Source organism: Danio rerio, chromosome 13 (assembly GCF_052040795.2).
Source record: "Danio rerio strain M-AB ecotype USA chromosome 13, GRCz13ab, whole genome shotgun sequence".
Classification (NCBI taxonomy): domain Eukaryota; kingdom Metazoa; phylum Chordata; class Actinopteri; order Cypriniformes; family Danionidae; genus Danio; species Danio rerio.
Window position 1 is genome coordinate 50,882,501 of NC_141033.1, and position 22,879 is coordinate 50,905,379.

Below are 22,879 nucleotides of genomic sequence, written 5' to 3' on the forward strand. Positions count from 1 at the left end.
TGTGAGTGTGTGTGTGTGTGTGTGTGCGGTGACAGCACTCACACGAGCTCATTATAATCAATATGAATATTCCGATCAAACTGAATACATCTTACATCAACAACACATGACAAGCAACGCGTTGATAATAACAAATAATCAGATTACAAACAACCGTTATGTTTACATGTGTTGTAAAATCCCACGCATATGCTCTTTGTACATCTGAATGAACGTGAAACTGAGCGCAACATGCACGAGCACAAAACCCCTCCCTGCCTCCTTCCTCGTATGAATATGCTAATGACTCTACTTTGGCAAAACCCAACGAAAAAGCAAAGGCAAAAGCAAGCAAAAAGAGAAACTTTGAACAGAATGTGAATTGGAGGTGCTGCTTTCGGAGGTAGACCAGAGAAAAGCGGTGTTATTTGCAAATTTGTCCTCCGGAATTGACAACAAAAGAAAAAAATAGAGTGAGAGAGTTTAGCTGATGCGGTTAACACAGTTGGGTCTGAACATGGCACTGAGTGAATTAAAAAGAAATAGTGCGATTTATAGGTGTAAAATGTTGCAGAACTCTTTCAAAGTCTCAGTGGCGCAGCTTGAAAAACTCATGTCAACATGTTTTGACACGTTCGAGCATGAACTCGGTTCGAATCCAGCGTCTGATGATGTCATTCTTTTTTTCCCCTGCTACATATCAGATTTTGCCAACTATTTATCACAAGAAAGACAAGTAGGAATCATTAATAAGTTTGTGTATCATATTTTATTTGCACATTTATTGAATGGAAATGTTTCTGATTCATGCATGCAAATTCATCTTCAGATAGTGTCTTTATAGCAATGTGCGTGCAGTAGATAGCTCAGATTACTTTGGGAAAACAGGCGACTGCTGCAAATTGTGCTTTAATGTTTAGCTGGTCAACTGTATGGTATGGAAACCTTACATACCTGCTAGATGAACCCGTCTCATACAGCTGCCATTGCAAGGCTCAGACACTTTGTAAAGTGCAGTTTAACACAACTGCCTCTAGGAGTCGCCAATGGAAATAAAACAGACACGCACAAAAAATGTGCGTACGCCAGCCATAAAGCTGGCGTGGAGCTGCGCACATTCCCACGTTCAGTTCATCGTTAGTAAATCCAAACGTGAGCGATTCTGAGCGTGAAACCTGGCGTACGCAAAGTTTTTGTGCGTACGCAGCGTTGATACATGAGGCCCCTGATTTTTTTTAATGTACGCACATTTACAGCTTTGTGCGTACGCAAAGTTTTAGTATGATTTCAACGCAAGTCTTCGTACATGAGGCCCCTGGTGCTCTTTTGAGCACTTTAGATTAAGTACTTATTGTCTTTAATTGTCATTATACCTCTTAAAAATCTTATATGTGACATTGTTTAGGGTGGCGCAGTGTACTTACTTTCCGGATGCACTCTACATGATAAACAAACAGTACACACACATATATACCATGTCAAAACAAACTTTTATATTGTATTCAATTGGTCATGATGAATTGGTTCCCAGCAATAATAAAAAGAATTTTCATTAAGCAAAGTCTATATTTCGGTCAGATTTGTACCTTCGAATGTACAATACTGTTGGCAATTTTTTTTCATTTGTATCAAATTTATTACTGATTATGTCCAATATGTCAGCAAAGCTGTTTGCAAACCCGGATCTGCGCTCAGTTTGAGGATAAAACCTCTAATGGTTTCTGACGCATGTTTGCACTCCTCCACATTCCATACAGTGACCTGAAATCTTCATCATGCAGAGTGAAGGTCAGAGGCTAAACACAACACCACTGATGTGATTACAGCTCAGTAGCAGACAGGCAGAGCTGTCGAGTTCACATTAAACCACACTAGAGGACACCTGAAGGTCTATTGGATCAAATAATCCAAAATCAACATCAGACAGAGGCCAAGTATGAATCAAAGTAAGCTTTGGAGAGCAAGGTTGGTTTAAAACAAAAGAATGAGAGTCCTTGATTCAATTAAATAGGGGTGTAATAGATCACGGTTGATCCGTGATTCGTATGGATCACAACCCATGGTTCATGACCAGCAGATTAATATACACTTTTTTAATTTACTAAATTTGTAACGATCAAACAGAGAGAGAGAGAGAGAGGAGAGGGAGAGAGAGAGAGAGAGAGAGAGAGAGAGAAAGAGAGAGTGAGAGAGAGGGAGAGAGAGAGAGAGAGAGAGAGAGAGAGAAAGAGAGAGAGAGAGAGAGAGATTGCCTTTCACGTCATTCAAATCACATGTATGAAAGCATTTAGGCTTCCTGTAAAATATTACGATGACAGAAGTAGGGTTGTAACGGTATGAATTTTTTACGGTATGATAATCGTCTAAAACAATATCACGGTTTGACAGTTTCGCGGTATACGGTATGTTACAAATGTTACAAAATAATAGAACAGTGAAGCAAATTTGACTTTTTCCAAATAATAAATTTTTAGTTACTATAAACAGCACCACTTACAATGAACAAATAAAAAAATAAGAAAACAATAAGTAATGTGTCAAAGTCCAAATAAACATGGTGCAAATCCTCAGTAAAAAAATAGATATAAATATTTACTATCCTATAAATAGTTACATAACGAAACTAGATTCAATATGGAACATCCTCAGGTTTTATGTGCCAGCATGGATATGGTTGTCTGTGGATATGGATTTGGATATGGTTGTCTGCAATGCAGACAAACAGCTGCACCTTCATTTGCGTCTTTTGAAAACAGCAAGAGCAGCAGTTCGTCTTTGCTGTGTCACTGTTTTGTCATGTTTCTGTGCTGCTGTGCATGCAAAAGTACTTAGTATAAGAATTATTTCATGCAAAACTTTTTTTTTTGCGTTTTATTTAGCCGCGCATAAATGTATGCCTATCTCTCATTCCGTGTTGTTCAAAAAGCTCATTGTTGGTCCACAAACAAAAGCGAAACCTATGCTTATTGGTTGTGATATAGCGAGTTTGAACCAATCTGGGCATGGAGGAGGGACAATGCATCAATGTATCATGTCTGGTTTGTCCGGAGACACAGTGACGAGCGTTTCTTTGTCAAATCAGTGTTGTCAAATTTTGATGACGTAACCGCACTGATTCCGGAGCCTCTAAAAGTCTGAAAGAAATGTTATGTGACACAGCACTGGAAAGCTGAGATTCTCTTCTTTATGCCAATCTTTGAATTGTATGAATCGGATCAGCGGATCAAAAGTTATTAAACATTTAAGAGCAATACTTATTTTTCTCGGTCTCGGTCTTTAAGGGTTAAAATGGTTGATATGCAATTGTTCATGGTATGATAATCGTGCACGTTCAAATCGTGGTAGACCGTCATACCGGTATATTGTTACAACCCTAGACAGAAGTAGTTGTGGCAGGTTATTTGGGATGTTGTGGGTTTCTTAGGTCATTAAAGGTGTTTTGTGACACTATTTGTTAAGCTTGTGTAAGCTGCACAGTTAATCATGAAAAGATCAAGATCTCAACACCCAAGCAACGAATTATAAATGATAGTGATTTGCATGTTTATTAATCCTTCGAATCGCTGCATTCAAATCTGTGTTTGAAAAGCCCAAAAATACTGGGATATCAGTTTATAGTTTAGATAAAACCACTGGTGTTTATGGTAAAGATTAAAATCACCATCATATGCATTTAACTCGATGCTCAAAAATGAAAGTGGTAAGCAGAAATTACATTATTTTACCAATAGGTGGCGTCATCAACTAGTTATCAAAAATATGCCACTGAATAGTTCATCAAAAATGATCATTCAGCAACAAAACGAAGTTTTATGAGTGAATAACTGAATCATTTTTTGAGAATGAGACAAAAAATAAATATGGGTTGTACAAATGATAATGTTAGATCTCTACATTTAGCGTAATCAGCAACAAAAGTAACAGTGGATTTTTCACAGTACTGAATATTTTACATTTATTCAGCTGATTATTTCTTTTCCAGCTTTTAAGTTCTGCTTGTTAAAACCAAAAGTTTCTTGCAGTGCTGTTTGTATAATAAATGGAAAGCAAATTACATGTCTTCTCCCCTTTTTAGCTGATCCAAAAAAATGGTCTGATCCGTGACAAAAAACCAGTGTAATCAGAACTGTGAGATCTGTGATACGTTACACCACGACAATTATCCATGTGATTTCAAATGATTCTGTTCTATTCTATTCTATTCTATTCTATTCGCATATCTGTTTATGTAAATATCTACAGTTCAAAATATAAATATTATTCTTGATATTCCAAATGATATGCATTTTCAATATGTATATTTCATATTTGCAGTATCCCTCATTGAGTACACCCGTTACAGATCTCTCTTTTTAATGAATACTTTTTTATAGGATGCTGTACAATAATATATCTGTTAGGGCTGCTCGATTTTGGAAAAAATCATAATAACGATTATTTTGGTCATAATTGTAATCACGATTATTCAAAACGATTATCAGTCGAAGTCAAAATTATTCGCCCTTCTGTGAAATTTTTTTAAAATAAATATTTTCAAATGAATTTTAACAGTATTTCCTATAATATTTTTTCTTCTGGAGAAAGGCATTTATATTTTATTTTGGCTCGAATAAAAGCAGGTTTAAATATTTTGAAACCTATTTTAAGGTCAATATTATTAGCCCCCTTTAGCAATATATTTTTGATTGTCTGCAGAAGAAACTACTGTTATACAATGACTTGCCTAATTACCCTTATTAAGTCTTTGAATCGCACTTTCATCTCATACGTTCATATCACACGAGTAGCACCGCGATATGGCTGTATATAGTCTCTGGTGGAACACTACGATGCTTTAAATTTCACAGCATAAACAAAGTTCTTTTTGGATCTTGCCTGATCTCCAAAAATAAAAAAGCAAGACAATATCCACAAGCTTACTTTTATAAGCCAACATGTCAAAGTGAGCGACCCAAAAGAAAACCTGTTTTCCAATTGCTTTCAAAAAGTCTTTCCGCTATAATTCATCTCTGTCCAGAGGAATTTGTTTTCCTCTCGTAAGCATTCATGTGGCCGCCGCAGAGCACAGCTGAAGCCTTCAGATAGGAGAAATGAAGCGTCTCGCTCACCTTGTCCTGCTCCAGCTGCTCGATCAGGTTTTTGGCGTCTCCGAGCTGTGTGATCAGCTTGGTCTTCTCCGTTGTGTGGAGTTCCTGGTAAACACACAGATGACCATGGATTTTAATACATCATTCTTAGTATAATAATAATCAACACTTATTGAGCGTCTGTCATGAAGACTCCAGAGTCAGCTGGTCTAGACGAGCAGGATTAGAGATGCATGAAAACCCACCGGCCAGCTGGAAACGAACTGACCTGAAACTCTGGATATGGAAAAATGGTTTGTTTGAACGTCAAGGGAAATTTTGTGCATCCAATAAGTCAGGCTACACAAACTTTTATCAGCTACTACTCTACAAGTTAACACATAAATTGTATTTAAGCTGTGGTGTGCTCAAGAACTTCCCTTGTTGTAACATTTTAAAGGTCCTACATTTATTTTGGAGACCCCTACTGCAGATTTACATCAGGTGAGGTCATAAAACAGACATTTTTTTATATTAGGGTCGGGACACACCAAGCCGACGCCAAACAACTAGCCAAAAACGAAACCCAACTGTGTTGTCGCCTCACGTAGGATTGCGTCTGGACCAAGCGGCAACCTAACACTCTCCCTCGTAAAGCCAATACAGAAGTAACTAAAACTGCAATTCATCGACCCGCCTTTGGGGGCTGGCTCCAGGAAGTCCAGATGTTCTCTGACTGCAATGGTAAATTTCCCATTTTTTACAGCTGAAAAAAACATGTTTACAGCTTGGTACAAATAATAATTTTGGTGTATATAGGTAATATTACCCTTCAAAACAACTGTGAGAGGGTGAATTTTTTTATAACTCATCTGTTTAATTTTTATTAAGTTGTATTAAGTCTGCATAATTAAGTTTTGCTGTTCGCTGTCTCGTCACCTTAGCTAATTCCAGCTGATTAACCGCTGAACTCGGCATATACATCGTAGGGAAAATCTGATTTCGATTTTGGCTTTTTAAAATTATGAAAAACCATTAATTGATATAACCTATTATTCTATCATATACCGCCCCCTTTCCAGTGGTACACATTTGTTGCTCTTAAAAGCGTGAAAGACCGCGTGCTTATGTGTGTGTGTGTGCGGCGCGCCCACACAGTCAGAAGCATGCGATCAGCATTCAGTCTCTTTCGCACACTGAGACGAGCAGAGCGCACACATCTGAAGTCATCTTAACGTGAGCGCTTTAATGGTCAAATTGGTGTCAAAACGCGGTGTTTAGTGATTATTTATATTAACCCTCAATTGTGTAATAAACAAACGAGTTGAGAGTCAAAAGACACATGAAAGAGAAACCATTAAAGTGATAGCACGCAATATCTCTGCTGCCGCCTGTTTTTATCATTAGTCAAACAACAAAAGGAGAAAATCCCTCACTGCTCTTGACTGAAGGACTTTTGTAGCTTAAGTGTTTTTTTTATAGAGACAGAGTTTTTTAAAGTACATAAACACTATCATCTACCAATACTATCTACCTATCCTCAAATTCAAATACAGCAACTCTAAAGATAGCAGACTTAAGTACAATATGTGTGCAAGGCTGCTTCTGAGGTAAAATAGACAGTAGTGATAGGTAGTTCAGATTTGTAAGGCGGATGTTAGGACTCAGTTAAAACATCACCATGGCATGATCTGAAAAATGTCTTACAGTAAAGTTTTGCAACCCAACTGAATCATGATTCACTTATTTAAATTCCATTAAGATTTTCTGTTAAGAAATAAACGTAAGTTTTTCACCAGATTCTCTCATTTAATCCCTCGGTTTACCCGCAGAGCTGTTGTTTAAGTTTAGTTCAGTAACAGCAGGCTGTCATGTATTGTTTGTGTTTGGTTCACTGAATCACGCATGCACAGTATCATCGGTTTACCACTTCTCAAATTTGCCCTCAATGTAAGGTTACTGTTCTAAAAACTGAATGAGAGTATTTATTGGATCATGTCAAGCCAGAGGTGGGTATTAGGCTTGTTAAAAAGTAAGTGGTTTGTGGATAAGTGCTTACTGGAGACGTGAATCGTTTCAAATGATTCAGTTCGTTTTGATGAACTAGCTCAACCGGTTCACTTGGAAGATCCGGTAAAAAAAGATCCGTTCGTGATCGCGATACAGAAACAAACCCTACTATTAGACACAAATGTGTTAAAGTAATACCTTTAAGTGTCTGTATATAATGCTGTCACCGTGCTGCTGCCATGACCACTCATTGCTTTTGTCGCAAGAGGAACAGCGAGGACTGACTGGAGGAGAACCGGCTCGATCTGGCCAATAGCAGCAGGACTACAGATTCTGTGGTGCAAAGGGTCAAACACCTGCAGCATGGATTAGATTTACTTCTAAACAGTTTACAGTAAGATTATGTATTAAATACATTTACAAATACGAAAACGAAGGAGGTTTTCGCTATAATTTTAGTTACTTTAAGTTCGTTTTGTATGTAAACAATACAGATTCAGTTAGTTGTAGTTTTTAAAAACTCTCATTTTTTATTTTATTTCAGTTAACGACAATTATTTTATATTTTAGTTTTCGTTTTCTCGTTATATCTTGTTAACTATAATAGCCTTGTTTTGATGACCTTAATCTGATTAAAGTCATAATGAAACTAAACAGAAATGGAATTAAAACATGTGGAGTATGCATATTTTAGCGACATTACTGAATTCCAGTACAGACATGTAAACATCACAATCAAACTATTACCATCTTGTAGGACATTTCGCTAAGATCCTAGTATTCACACAGTATAGACACATTAGGTTAATTAGAAAAGTCAATAGCTATGTTTCTATGCAAAGTTGCAAATTAAATTTATATACAAAACAGCAATATCGCATAAAAGACGCGCGAATAAAGCAGCGTTTCCATCCAATGAGTCAAAGTTACGAGTCAAAAATAGTCTCTTCCTGAATACCGGGCGCCAAATATTAACAGTAAAAACTAAATTGGCTGCAGTAGGAGAAGCAGCGTCAATCTTTTCTTTATTTAATAAATGACTTGTGCCTCAGAAGACAAATGCCGACATACAATGAACACGTGGTGGCGTCTGAAGGCGTGAGATGCAGAGCACGGATGTTCTTGACAATTCTGGCAGTCATTAATAAATTTAATAACACTAATATTGAAATGGTTAGGGCATTTTAGAATGAACAAACAACATTTTAGATGTTTTACAGTGTGCTCAGCCTGCTGGTTTGTCCATTCACACACACATTTATCATCATATGATTTCTTAAAAACAAAATCACATGACCTTTTTTTAATGCGCATACTGGAATTTGTTCTGTAAAAAGTGTTTCCATCACAGTTTATGCACATCTTTTTTTATCAAATAAAAAGTTTGTCTAACTCAGTTACATGTTGGTCTACATGTTACATCTTGGTGTTTCCATTAAGCAATTGTTTATGTGCGTATCCAAAATGAGCAAAAAATAGGTGTTATAAAAATAGCTATTGTATAACAGTGGTTTGTTCTGTGGACGATCAAAAAAAGACCATCTAACATGGAGCAAATAATAATGACAACATTATATTTTGACGAAAATATATACATTATATTCCAGACAAAATAAAAGAAATAATAGCTTCTCCAGACGAAACATATAATAGGAAACACTGTAAAAAATCTTGCTCTGTTAAACGTCATTTGGGAAACAGCTGAAAACGAATTAAACCATCACATTTTATCTGTGACTGTGTTTCAGATCCAGATCTTTCTTTTGGGAGACAATCAATTCCAGATTAATAAAACATGGGTTTCGTGACCAAGAAATTAAATAAAAGCAGTGACCGAGGAGCTGTGAAGAATTCTCAATGTCTCTGCCGACTGCACTGAACTCTCACCGCAGATACACACACACATACACACATGCATGCACACACACACACACAAGCAGCACGTCGAGCCGTCACAGCAAACCAACAATCAAACCTCAATTACAGCCCAGGACAGCAGCCAGCGGTTGTGGCGGAGTCGCCTTTATAGCAGAACGCCGCTCACTTCCCGTTTCCTGCTGGTGTATTCATGCTTATATTTTCAGCTTATTTTTTTTTTTTTAATGTATGCATATTTATTTGATTTTTTTTTAATTTTATTGTTCGATTTCATGCACGCACGATTTATTTTTGTTTACTAGATTTTATCAAGGCAGGAATTATTACTTTATTCAGAAAATAAAACCACACAGCTTGTTAAGATCACATTTAACAAAGACACCTGGTGGGCGATAAAATAGCACCAAAAAAACTTCGTTGACAAAAGAGGAAAAAAAATTTTTAATTTTGGTTTATTTTTTAAATAAAAGTTTATTTTTGATCTGGAAAACATTAAAATTCTTTTTGGTAACATATTGACCTAAAGAGCATGACACGGTGGCTCAGTGGTTAGCACAGTGGCCTCACAGCAAGAAGGTCGCTGGTTCGAGTCCCGGCTGGGTCAGTTGGCATTTTTGTGTGGAGTTTGCATGTTCTCCCCGTGTTGGCGTGGGTTTCCTTCGGGTGCTCCGTGCATGTCCAAAGACATGCACTATAGGTGAATTAATTAACTAAATTGGTAGTAGTGTATGAGTGTGTGTGAATGAGTGTGTATGTGTGTTTCCCGGTACTGGGTTGCGGCTGGAAAGGCATCCGCTGTGTAAAACAAATGCAGGAGTAGTTGGTGGTTTGCTGTGTCGACCTCTAATAAATAAAGGGACAAAGCCGACTAAAGCAAACACATAACACAATAGCAATATAATAGCCACTAGGAGTGTCAAAATTAGTTTCTCCAGTGCACTGTAATGCAGACGCGGACAATTCGTAATCGGTTCAGTAATAATCTAACCGGTTATTATGCACTGACGTCATTTATCTCATATGTGCTATCTCATATCTGCTTAGCTTACTATGGCGAGGGAGGCGAGCACGAGTTTTTATAACACTTCAACTACTTAAAAACGCAGAAACTGTTCACAATTTCACTGCATGTGTGTTTGCTGAACAGCCTTTTACTGAGACTTACAGCAGAAGCCCCTATTTTACTGCAATTGAGAAATGAAAGTAAACACGATTTCTCCCTCCCTCTCTCTCTTTCACGGTGGCCCATTTGACCTGCTGCCGTGACTTTTTTTCTCCTCTCGGTTGTTACAGCGATACTTCTGAATACAGACATGAGCGAGTGTCTGCAGAGTTTTCTCCTCCGCATCTATCATGGATCAGCTGTGATCGCCGCTGCCATTTATCAACGTCACTCATCTGTGAAGAGTGTCATTGCCTAAGAGCCAATCAAAGCCCTTTCTGTTGAGCGTGTGACCAATTACATGGGTGTAAGAAAGAACTTGCTAGACAGCTCAGAAAGGAGCATGATATTTATATTTATTTATTTGCTATAAATGCTCATGTTGTTTAAAGGTACAGTTCATTCATCTGACTGTATTAAAGGACAAAATGGAATTACAATTAGTATATAAATATATTCATACATTTTAATACAAGAATTGCTGTGCTGTGAAAAAAATATAACACTGTGTATGGAAAGCATCGTCAATGCACCGTGATGCACCGAGATATCGAATTGAACTGAATTGATGGCATGATAATCTTAACCGGACCAAACCGTGAGACTAGTGTAGGCTCACACCTCTAATATCCACCATCTTAAACATTTACAATGTTTTGTGAAAATCACAAAAACTACATATTCTATTCTATTTACATATCTATCTACATATTTCTATTCTATTCTACTAGTTATACTACTCAGACAAATCGAAAATGATTTAGAGGTCCAGGAAAGTCAGTGAGTTCAGGTTCAGCTGGTGTGTTTTAGCGAGTGTGACGGTGGGTTTGGAGGGGGAGTAATGTGTATTTGAGGTCAGCTGTTAACCTCTGCTCTGACTGTTCACACACCCAGAAAAGCAGATGCTGAAGCCATGCACAATGCTAAGCACAAAACAGAGGTAGATATTAAAAATAAAAAGTTAAAATTTAAAAACGTTAAATAAAATATAGAATAAAATATACCATGCATGAAAAAAATTAAACTAAATACTAAAAATGTAATAAAAATACATTAAAATAAATTAGCTTAAAATTTTTGTATATAATTAAAAAAACTGCAAATGAAAAAAATAATACAATTAAAAAGTTATAAAAATCTGTAAAAATCACACTGCGAGTTTTAAACTTTAAAAAAAAAATTAAAATACTAAAAAAATGTACATAATACCTAAAGAGCTGTGCATGTATAAATAAAAAATCATGTATAAAATATGCATGTGTAAGATGTAAATAAAAGGAAAGCTCCACAGCACTGTTCTCCATGTCTTGTAATAGTTGATGTTTGTGTACCTTCATCTTCTCCAGCTCCTGCAGTCTCTCCTGCAGCTGCTGCTGTAAGACCTCGCTCTCACTGCTCAGCTGAGCGGAGCGCTCTTTACTGCTGCGAATCATCTCTTTACACCTCTGGAGGAGAGACTCCTGCCTTGTGACCCGCTTCTGGAGACTCTCCACATCCACAGCGCTGCCCGAGTCAACACTGCCCTCTGTTGGACACATGCACACACAGCACTTCTGTCAACTAGGGGTTGGGAAATTGCAAAGGTGAATATTCACACAGACGTTTAATTTTTAGTCAAGCACTCCCAGCATTACAAAATCTCCATGATCTGATTTCTTTAAAAATCAGTGACCTTCACTGCCTGATTGAGATACAATATAAAGTGGGTCTCAGACTAGACAAGAAGCACTGCAATAAGCTCCATTTTTCCAAGCCATGTCTTTAAAATATGAAAATTTATTTTACCTCAGTATTTTAAATAGAGTTTCTGCACTAGCCTGCTAATCCTCACGGCACCTGGTTTACATGCTCTTTCTTTTGCTTTAACAACTAAATGAATGCTTAAGTCTATTTAACCTATAGATTTTAATTACATCACAACATCGATGCTGTAAAAGGGACCTAATAAAATTGAAAATAGTCACATTAACCATTTACCGGAAGTTTATTGTTGGCTGAAAAACACAGACTGTGCATACAGCCCATTACAGAGACAGTTTCCCCAATAGACGCTTTTCACATTCCCAGGTTTCACATTTGCAGTAGTCATTATAGTTGGTTAAACTAAAAGCGCAGTAAATGGGAGAGTACAACAAATAATATTTCTACAATCCTATTTGCTGAAACATGAAAAGAAAAACTCCTCAATAGTGTTACCAAGACTGAGACTGATAAGGGCAGCTAGAAGAGAGAATAAAATCAGTTTTACTGTCCTGCTTCCAAAGACACTGCATTACCAACACCTTGTGTAAGCGGTAATTAATTTTTTCTTATTTGATGCAAAGATGATATAATACATACATAAAAACATATAAATGTTTGTACATTTTTCTAAAACTCTAAATATTAAAAATATTGAAGGATTTAAGATGCGGATAACCGTTAAATGCATCATAGTAGTTCTGTGAAAAGGATCCATTTTGAGACAGATACTGATCCTGCTTATTTTAGAAAAGTATGAAGCATGTTTCTGTAATTGTACATTCACACTAGATATGAATGAAGCATCAAGCATGAGTGATTTACCTGTTAAGTCAATGCAAAGATGCGAATAGACATCCTGTGTCATGATTCGCGCGAGAGAGGCGGCACGAATGACTCACTCTGCGCAAGAGAGGTGGCACGAATGACTCACTTTGCGCGCGCGAGAGAGGCGGCACGAATGACTCACTTCGCGCGCGCGAGAGAGGCGGCACGAATGACTCACTTCGCGCGCGCGAGAGAGAGGCGGCACGAATGACTCACTTCGCGCGCGAGAGAGAGAGGCGGCACGAATGACTCACTTCGCGCGCGAGAGAGAGGCGGCACGAATGACTCACTTCGCGCGCGAGAGAGGCGGCACGAATGACTCACTTCGCGCGCGAGAGAGAGGCGGCACGAATGACTCACTTCGCGCGCGAGAGAGAGAGGCGGCACGAATGACTCACTTCGCGCGCGAGAGAGAGAGAGGCGGCACGAATGACTCACTTCGCGCGCGAAAGAGGCGGCACGAAAGACTCACTTCGCGCGCGAAAGAGGCGGCACGAAAGACTCACTTCGCGCAAAAGAAGCGGCACGAAAGACTCACTTCGCGCGAAAGAGGCGGCACGAAAGACTCACTTCGCACGAAAGAGGCGGCACGAAAGACTCACTTCGCGCGAAAGAGGCGGCACGAAAGACTCACTTCGCGCGAAAGAGGCGGCACGAAAGACTCACTTCGCGCGAAAGAGGCGGCACGAAAGACTCACTTCGCGCGAAAGAGGCGGCACGAAAGACTCACTTCGCGCGAAAGAGGCGGCACGAAAGACTCACTTCGCGCGAAAGAGGCGGCACGAAAGACTCACTTCGCGCGAAAGAGGCGGCACGAAAGACTCACTTCACGCGAAAGAGGCGGCACGAAAGACTCACTCCGCGCGAGAGAGTGGGTGCACCTCTGAAAGAATCTAGTAGACTTTGACAAGATGCCAAAAGAATGTACACTATTTTTCAGCCTTCCTAAAGCACATAAACACAGCTCAGGGTTTAACGCTAAGGATTTTTTCTACTGGCTCGATCTGATTTTTACTTGCCCTGCCCAAATTTTCACTGGCCCCACCAAAAAAAAAAAAGAAGTTAATAGCTATTTGAATGTGCGTGTGTGTGTGTGTGTGTGTGTATATATACACACACACACACACACACACAGTTGATTTCAGAATTATTAGTCCCCCTAAATTATTAGCACCCCTGTTTATTTTTTTCCCCAATTTCTATTTAACAGAGAACAGATTTTCTCAGCACATTTCTAAACATAGTAGTTTTAATAACTCATCTCTAATAACTGATTTATTTTATCTTTGTCATGATGACAGTAAATAATATTTTACTAGATATTCTTCAAGACACTTCTATACAACTTAAAGTGACATTTAAAGGCTTAACTAGGGTAATTAGGTTAACTAGGCAGGTTAGGGTAATTAGGCAAGTTACTGTATAATGATGGTTTGTTCTGTAGACAGTCTGAAAAACAATTAGCTTAAGAGGCTAATAAATTTTACCTTAAAAAGGTTATACAAATGTTTTTATTCTAGCCAAAATAAAACAAATAAGATTTTGTTCAGAGGAAAAAATATTATCAGACTAACTATCAACATTTCTTTGCTCTGTTAAACATCATTTAGGAAATATTTTAAAAAGAAAAAACAAAAAACAAAAGGGGGCTAATAAATCTGTATATATATATTTACGGTCATTTTTAAAATGTTTTTTAAGAAAAATTATTCAATTCATCAAGGCTATATTTATAAATGTAAAAAAGGTTTAATTGTTAAATATTTATCAATTTTAAATAACTGCTTTGTTATTGTATTTAGTTTCAAATAAAATCATAACTCCAGACATGATTGATTTTATTACTATTACCATTAATAAATATAATAATAATTAATATTAGAGTGATTTCTGAAGGATCATGTGACTGGAGTAATGAAGCTGAAATTTCATCTTTAAAATCACTGGAATAAATGAATAAATTATATGATAAACTACTTTTGAACAGTTATTTTATAGTGCAACATTTCACAATTTGTATTTATGATGAAATAATTGCAGCCTTGGTGAGCAGAAGAAGCTTGTTTTAACATATTTAATCATACTGACCCCAAACTTTTGACCAGTTGTGTATAGAATATTTTATAAGTGAAAATGTGCACTTTAATTTTAACAACCCACAGACATCGTCACCGAATACAAATCTAGGTCAGACTTTCTCATACAGAGCCTCATTTCAATTGTCAGGTTTTGTAGATATCTATCTATTGAATTAATCAATCTATTAAAGAAACGTTGACTATAATTCTGTATTTTAGGCTTAAATTATAGAGAGACATAGCAGATGAACCGAGACTGCATCAGACCAATGTAAATCTTTCTTTCGAGCTGTCAGTGCGGAAAGGAACAAAACAACAGGCCTAATACAACATATTATACGATTAAAATATGGAAAAATTAACAGATAGTAATTTCGGTCAATTTTCCTGACGGATAAACCGAGATCAGGCTGGATAAACAGCTCTCGGTAATATTTCAGCATGCTTTCATCACATGCTGACATCTCGCCCAGCTCATCATTCTCTCTTCATATAGCCGTATATATGGCTATTACACAATCATAATACACTGTGATATAGCCTGGGTCGTTAGTTCGTTGCATTGTTTTGTTTTCTCGCTAAAATCAATCCGCTCAATAGGACAGAGACCGCGTCTCATTCAGGCAATCTTGGACTGATTGATTTAGCGCGAATGCGAGCGCAACTGCTGGATATATGCCAAAAAAACGCGCTAACGGGTGAAACGAGACAGATTCCGAAACAAACGTCTATGTGTGAAAGCACCGTAAGATTGTATTTGCACACAATTGACAGACAGTCGCAGCACGCAGCTCTGGCTCAATCTGGCAGGCAAAAAGGCAGCACTGGCCCGATCGGGCCAGTAACATTCTGTACACTGGCCCGAGTGTCTCGCACGCTGGCCCCGGGCCATCGGGCAGTCCTTATTGTCGAGCCCTGCAGCTATTCTCTCAATAAAATCCACGTTAGCCATTCAGCAATGAAATTAGAGTCACCGGGCAGACAGAAGCCCTGCCCATGATACGAATCTGAATCTATTGTGAAATGAATTTGAGAAGCAAATGAAGCAAATTTCATGCACTAATGAAGCGAGTAAACTCAAATGTTCTCGCATCTACTTCAATGCGAATATCACAATTTATTCACGCAAGACACCTCTGGTGTGAAAAGCAGTGTGAAAAAAGCAGTGCAAAACCAATATCAACCACTAGATACTGCAATCCTACATACTGCCATACTGCACCTTTAAAGTATCAATGTGATATCGACACAAAACCAATCAATTGGTATTGACATTATAGGCCACCCTTACAGTGAACAAAAATAGTTAGCCAGCACTGATAAACATGCACATAAACACACCTGTGTTTAGTGTGGAGTTGTCATCTTTTGAAGGGCTCTGAACGTCAGAATTGGCATCAACCGTATCTGTGGCTGGAGAAACCTGGAGCTCAGAGGAAAGCACACCTCCAGACGCCTGCAAGCGCTTCTTCAGGAGAGACACCTGAACACACACAGCTCCAAAATCACATCTTTTTGACTTACTGAAACACACACTGCTGTATTAACACACACCTGCGTGTGGAGGACAGTGATCATCTGGTCCTTCTCCTCCAGAGCAGCATCAAACTCCTCCTGCAGGTGTTTTTTGGCCTGCTGGTCCATCTGGAGCTCCTGAGGATGAGATGTGAGCTTTGGTGCATTCATTCATTAATTTTCTTTTTGGCTTAGTCCCTTTATTAATCTGGGTTCACCGCAGCGGAATGAACCGCCAACTTATCCAGCATATGCTTTCCGCAGTGGATGCCCTTCCAGCTGCAACCCAACACTGGGAAACATCCATACACATATACACTATGGACAATTTAGCCTGTCCAATTCAACTATACCACATTTTTGGACATGTGGGGGAAACCGGAGCACCCGGTGGAAACCCACACGAATACTGGGAGAACATGGTGCATTCATGTCTCAGAGAAGTGAACATAACATTAGTCAGCTGGAAGATTAATGTATATTAAATTGTTTTAGAAATATATTCTAATTTCAATATATTAACCCTTATATGCTGTTGGGGATGTTTTTATCCACGCTAAGGTGATTTTGAAAATCAATAAACTCTGGGCAAATTCACAACCCTTTGGTTATGTTGGTGGCTGTTTTTGCCGCCATGACTTCCATTACAAGGACATTTTTTATTGCAAAGCCATGACACCATAAAAGCATGATTTTTATGGTTTTACAAAAACAGCCACCAACATAATAAAGGGTAGTGATTTTGAATACACAAGAATTAAAACCACTTTATACATCATTTTTAGTGATTTGTGGTCACTTTTTTCTTGTGCTTGATTATAAAGACAAGCAATATTGTAAACTATTATTACACCGTTAATGTGTTTTTATTAGGTGTTAAACAGGAAAATAAAAGTTACCAAACTACATTATTAAAATAAAATATACAACTTTAAAAAGCGTGTATTCAAAATTTAAAAATAAATTCTATATTGCAGGAAATAAAATGTATGGAAAGGTGAAATTTTAAAGTAATAATTTAAAGTACATTTTTGAAAAGGACAAAATAAAAGAGCTGACAACAAAACAAATTATGGCTTTCTGTTTCTATAGGCATATTCATCACTGCATTTTGGGCTATCCAACGTTTTAGGAATGAACAATAAAGAAATGCATTGGCAGTTTTGCCAAAATAAAAAGCAAATTAAAATATTTTGCTAATATAGTAAATAAATCATATTTTATATATTAAGTTGAAGTCAGAATTATTAGCCCCTTGAATTATTGAAGATTTTCTCAACACATTTCTAATCATAATAATTTTAATAACTTATCTCTAAATACTGATTTATTTTATCTTGGTCATGACAGTAAAAAAAATTTAGCGAGATATTTTTCAAGACACTTCTATACAGCTTAAAGTGACATTTAAAGGCTTAACTAGGTTAGTTAGGGTAATTAGGCAAGTTATTGTATAATGACGGTTTGTTTTGTAGACTATCAAAAAAAAAAAAAACAGAAACAATAATTTACAATACCACAAAACAGATTTTTTTAATAGATATTATAGGGTATACTGAGCTAGTGTGTTTTCCATACTAATAAACTTCCGGTGACCTGTTATTGTGAACTTTTTTCCATTTTATACGGTTCCTTTTACAGCATTGATGTTGTAATGTCATTAAAACACATTCAGTTAAATAAACTTTGGCATTCATTTAGTTGCTCAAGCATAAAACGAGACAAAAAAAATCTGTTTATTCTCACGCGCCCGTCAAAATCAGCAGGCTAGCGCAGAAGCTCCATTGAATATACTGGGGTAAAACTAATGCTCATATTATAAAGCAGGGGTCTCAAACTCAATTTACCTGGGGGTCGCAGGAGGCAAGGTCTGGGTGAGGCTGGGCCGCATAAGGGATTTCACAAAAAAAAAAGTCCTCAAATGTCATTATTAACAGTTTTAATTATTTCTTCTGAACATGAAGTGTCCTGAACATTAATAGAACATTGAGTGAAGATTATGAACAGTTCTTCTGAACATGGCATCTTTTGCCTACTCCTTGCTGCCAGAGACTTGACAGCGCATCTTCTCACAAATCTGAACCACATTTGGCTTTAGAGCGGAAGCAGCTGAGACCCTCAGTATGGCTTGAAGATGATCATCATTAAGTCTAGACCTGTACTTTGACTTATTGAAGTTCAAGGTGGAGAATAACTTCTCACACAGAAAAAAGTGGGGGAACTCACTCAAAACTTCCATTCCCTCACCTAAAAAAAAGGCGTATATATGTATAAATAAAACACCCCCACCCCACTCCAGTCACATCAGTCTGTACCAGTCTGTATCTACCTATAATATATATAAAATGCAGGCTGTAGCTAGGTAGGTGGCAGGCTGCAGATAGGTAGCTAAGTGGCAGGTAAGTGGCAGGCAGGGGCGGAAACAGCTTACCTTGGTTCTGGCCGGCGCGAGTTCCCTCCAACAAAGGGGCGGGGTGCGTGGTGACGTCACCGGCATCCCCGCCCCTTTGTTTACACGGCGGGCGGGGAATGCCAGTGACCGTTGTGTACGGATAGAATCAACGGAGCGGGGAGCGCTCTCTCTCCCCGCTCCGCTGATTCTGTCAGTGTACAGCGGTCGGCGCGGGCCACAAAATATTGCACTGAGGGTCGCAAATGGCCCGCGGGCCGCGAGTTTGAGACCCCTGTTATAAAGACATGGCAGGGGGAAATGTAATTTAATGCAGTGCTTCTTGTACAATCTGAGACCCACTTTACATCAGATATCACTTAGCCAGTGGAGCTCGCTGATTTTTAAAGAAAACTGACCTTAAACGCAGCGGTTTTTGCATTGGCATACAGTTTGCCGGAAGCGCTTAACCCAGGTTACTGGCAAATTAAAAGTATGTCAGCAGTCTTCCACAAATTCCCCTTCCGACAAACGCTTGCTGTGCTTTGTAATTTTAAGTGCCACCACATAACTAGCTTACGCTACACTTGACTCTTGAAAAGAGCACTGTTTTATAAATGAGCTGCTGGGCTTTTACATTTGTGGCAAGTTTTGTAGCCTTGTTTGCCTTTTCTGAAGGTGACTGGTTGACGGCAAAATTCGAATATTTGCTTAAAAAATGTCGACTTAGGTTGTAGTCTTTAAAAACAGCAATGCTTTCTTGGCATATTAGACCTACCGCTTTCCGTCTAATATTGGTGAAGACATATTTTGTTGTCCATTCTTCCTTAAACACAGACATTCAGAGTCAATTTTTCTTTAATTTGCCTGACTTATTTTCAGTCATTTACGGTCGAGTGCATTTTAATATCCGAGAGTGTGTTCTAATTCTACTGGTTGCGCTAATTGTACCGTGTGCAATACTGCCATCAAATGCCGTCCAATCGTATTGCATCATTAATTTACTAATTCTGAAACCAAACCGTTACTCAGAAGCAGCATTTTAAAAACTCCCTCGCAGGCCGGATGAAAGTGTTCAGTGGGCCGCATATGGCCGGCTGGCCGCAGTTTGCCCACCTCTAAACTACAACAACTGACCACAATCCTCTGCATGACATGAGGACATCATGTATACTCATTAAATAATTCAAAGCAGGTCTGACGTGCGACACATTCCAGGCATTTATCTGCATTATGAAAGCCGCTTCCTGCTGTCTGTAAGTACACAGTGTGAACCGCAGACTAATAGAGATATGAAAGGAGGAAAAACACTGCCTGGAGCCTGTGATGAAGAAGAAATGTGTGTATGTGTGTGTTAGAAAACAGCAAGAGACAAACCTCTCTGAGCTCTCCTATTCTTCTCAGGGCTTTATCTTGACTCTGGCTGAGGATTGCCTGGAAAACACACAGACAGAGACGAATGACACACTAATATCAGAGCAGCTCATTAAAGGGAAAAACATTAGAAAACATCCCCGGAGCCACATTCATTCTGCTGCATCCACTGAATGGGAAATTACCTGGGTTTTCTCTTTATCTCGCTGTGCGGTTCTGTAGGCAGTCACCAGCTGAAAGAGGAACACACAAATCCTCAGTCGGGTAATAATCATCAACCTGGCAACCATCTTAACAATAAATATAAACGTGATCAGGCCTTAACATTAACTTTTTTGACCACCAGCCAATGTGGCTAGAAGTTTTCCAACATTACTAGCCACTCGCCATTTTCATGAGCCACAATTTTATTGTTGGGAAAATATATTTTATACACATAAATATGACTTTGACATGCTAAAATGACTTGATTTAGAGTTTGCGTTATCTCTACATGCCTCATTCATTTCACTTTTTGTGTGTCGTGTACGAGCTTGCTCAATAATCATGAGCAAATGGGTCAGGGTTTCATATATTACAATTAGTTTTCATAATTTTCAGAGCCCAAAATTAAGGATTTACCCAATCTTTTCAAAGAATAGTTTACCGAAAGCAACTGGCGCTGCTTACAATAAGTCAACTCTGGAACTCTTGAAAGCAGCAAGGTTGTGGATGCATGTTCCTCCCTTTTTGTTCAGTCTAAAGAGAATCGATCGCATCAGTTGTGTTTCTAGACACAGTTGCTTCACAAAAGGAAACGGGAGCGCGCACGCGTTATAAACAGTCGCGCGCATCACCTCAGCTGTTAGCGCGAGTGATTATCCTCTCATCCAGTGTTCACCTGCTTTGCTCGCATGAAGTTGGTTTAATTTATATAATGGATTTATTTATAATCTTATTACATGTAAAAAATGTATAACACTACATTTTACTCAAGTGATTTAATAGTATTTATGTGCTTAATTTTCTAATAACTTTTTAATAAATGATTTCCCACATTAAATACTATAGTAATTTATAGTAAGCAATATATTGTTTTTAAACCATAAACTGTCGTGATGTAAATTCCGTACTGGTGATTTGTTGTAATTATAGTAGCAACAATTTTAGCAATGGAAACAAAATAACTGTTAATAATTATTAAAAAATAATATATATGATTGACTTGAAATGATTGTTAGAAGCATGGGACGATAACCAGTTTCAAGGTTTACCGTGGTTTGGAAGTCAAGCTTTTAAAATCGTGAACATTTTCTGCTTTATGCATTATATAAACTGCATTATATAAACGTTTTATTTTGTTTTTTATGTGATTTTATGACTATTTTATTTAGTTTTTTTTAGAGCAACAGTTTCTCAACATCAGCAGCTACTGGTCAGCCATTGATTCAGGAAATATTAGAAAAACAAACTGCTTATACACCAACATCTAAGCATGCTGTAGACCCGAACAGTGCAGTGGCTTTACTTTATATCCACAGAAAAAAAAGATCTCTAAAGATGCCTTTTCAAGTTGTAAAGAAATCTGTCTTTGAGACTAATGAAGACAGCAGAAGTCAATCATTTACTTTAATTATTTAGCCTGACATGATTACTCGTCCAAAATATTTTAAATGTTTCTTAAAATAAATTATACTGTGTTCATTGAGGAAAAAAGTAGTTGTTTTTACCCAGACTTTTAAAAATGTTCATATTTTAAAGCAGTAATCACAATACCGCAATATTTTTATTCAAGCTTATCACACCATCAGAATCTTAAACCAGCCCATGCCTACCTCTGAGTATTTCCCTCTGTAATTCCCGAGGCTTCTCTCCACCCGGTGTAGGCGGTGGAGCAGCTGCTCTCTGGACAGACTCTCCACGCTGCCGGGCGAATCCTCCGCCTCACTCTCGATGTCTGACGGAGGGTCGTACGCCGGCGCTTCATTCTCTCCGGTCTGAGTGAGAGACTCTCTGGAGGAGCTTCTGATCAGACTGTCCCGCGAGCCAGAGCGGAAGAGCCCTTCACTGCGTCCCGAACCCCGGAGCAACGACTCCACAGAGGAGACCTTCTGCTGGAGCTTCTGTGCCAGAGACTGAGACTCCTCTCTCTGCAGGACATTAGTTATTAAGCATTGCAGACAATGATAATCTGAACAATTCTTAAGTCTAAAATATTCTTATGCGTTTTTTGGTGACTCAGTGGTTAGCACTGTGGCCTCAAAGCAAGAAGGCCGCTGGTTCAAGCCTCTACTGGGTCAGTTGGCATTTCTCCCAGAGTTTGCATGTTCTCCCAGTGTTGGCGTGGGTTTCCTCCGAGTGCTCCGGTTTCCCCCACAGTCCAAAGACATGCGCTATAGGTTAATTGGTTCAACAAAACCGGCCGTTGTGTTTTTGTGTGAATGTGAGAGTTTATGGATGTTTCCCAGTACTGGGTTGCAGCTGGAAGAGCATCCAGCTGCAAGATGGTTCTTTTCTGATGTGGCAACCCCTGATAAAAAAGGGACTAGGCTGAAGGAAAATGAATGAATGAATGTTATTATACTAGTTCTTGTTAATTCAAAGTGCATTAACTACAGTTATTAAGCACAACTTTTAGTAATGCTTCAGTAAACATTATTATATTAATGATATTGCATTAATTAATACACACACATACCAATAGGCCCAAGTCTATTCATCAATTAAATTTGACGAACGCCACTCAGAGACTATCCTTCATGTTCAGTTGTGGCCTGGAGTTATTTTTAATGTACATGTGTGCATTAAAGGTGTCAGAAAGTTTAACCTGGTGCCATAAAAATCAATGTGCTGTCTTTTTAATATAAGAATCACCCCAGGG

At 38.2% G+C, this 22,879-nt stretch overlaps 1 protein-coding gene and 1 long non-coding RNA gene across 9 annotated transcripts in view; both read right to left on the reverse strand.

The window, feature by feature from the left end:
• Positions 1 to 22,879, reverse strand: part of golga4 (golgin A4) — a 98,916-nt gene that overhangs the window by 55,090 nt on the left and 20,947 nt on the right. For all 8 annotated transcript variants that reach the window (XR_015506400.1, XR_015506402.1, XR_015506401.1 and 5 more), the window contains 7 exons: positions 21,834 to 22,148; positions 20,205 to 20,252; positions 20,023 to 20,079; positions 16,296 to 16,394; positions 16,083 to 16,224; positions 11,427 to 11,620; positions 5,088 to 5,171 (listed from right to left, as the gene is read on the reverse strand). Coding sequence is in view for 4 of the 8 variants with exons in the window: in XM_087279781.1 (XP_087135907.1) it covers positions 5,088 to 5,171; positions 11,427 to 11,620; positions 16,083 to 16,224; positions 16,296 to 16,394; positions 20,023 to 20,079; positions 20,205 to 20,252; positions 21,834 to 22,148 (939 nt within the window). In the remaining 4 variants the exon portion in view is untranslated. The remainder of the gene's footprint in view (positions 1 to 5,087; positions 5,172 to 11,426; positions 11,621 to 16,082; positions 16,225 to 16,295; positions 16,395 to 20,022; positions 20,080 to 20,204; positions 20,253 to 21,833; positions 22,149 to 22,879) is intronic.
• Positions 9,144 to 10,417, reverse strand: LOC147841211 (uncharacterized). The gene is made up of 2 exons (XR_015506522.1): positions 10,145 to 10,417; positions 9,144 to 10,042 (listed from the first exon to the last, which is right to left on the reverse strand). It is a non-coding gene; the product is annotated as an uncharacterized LOC147841211 (long non-coding RNA).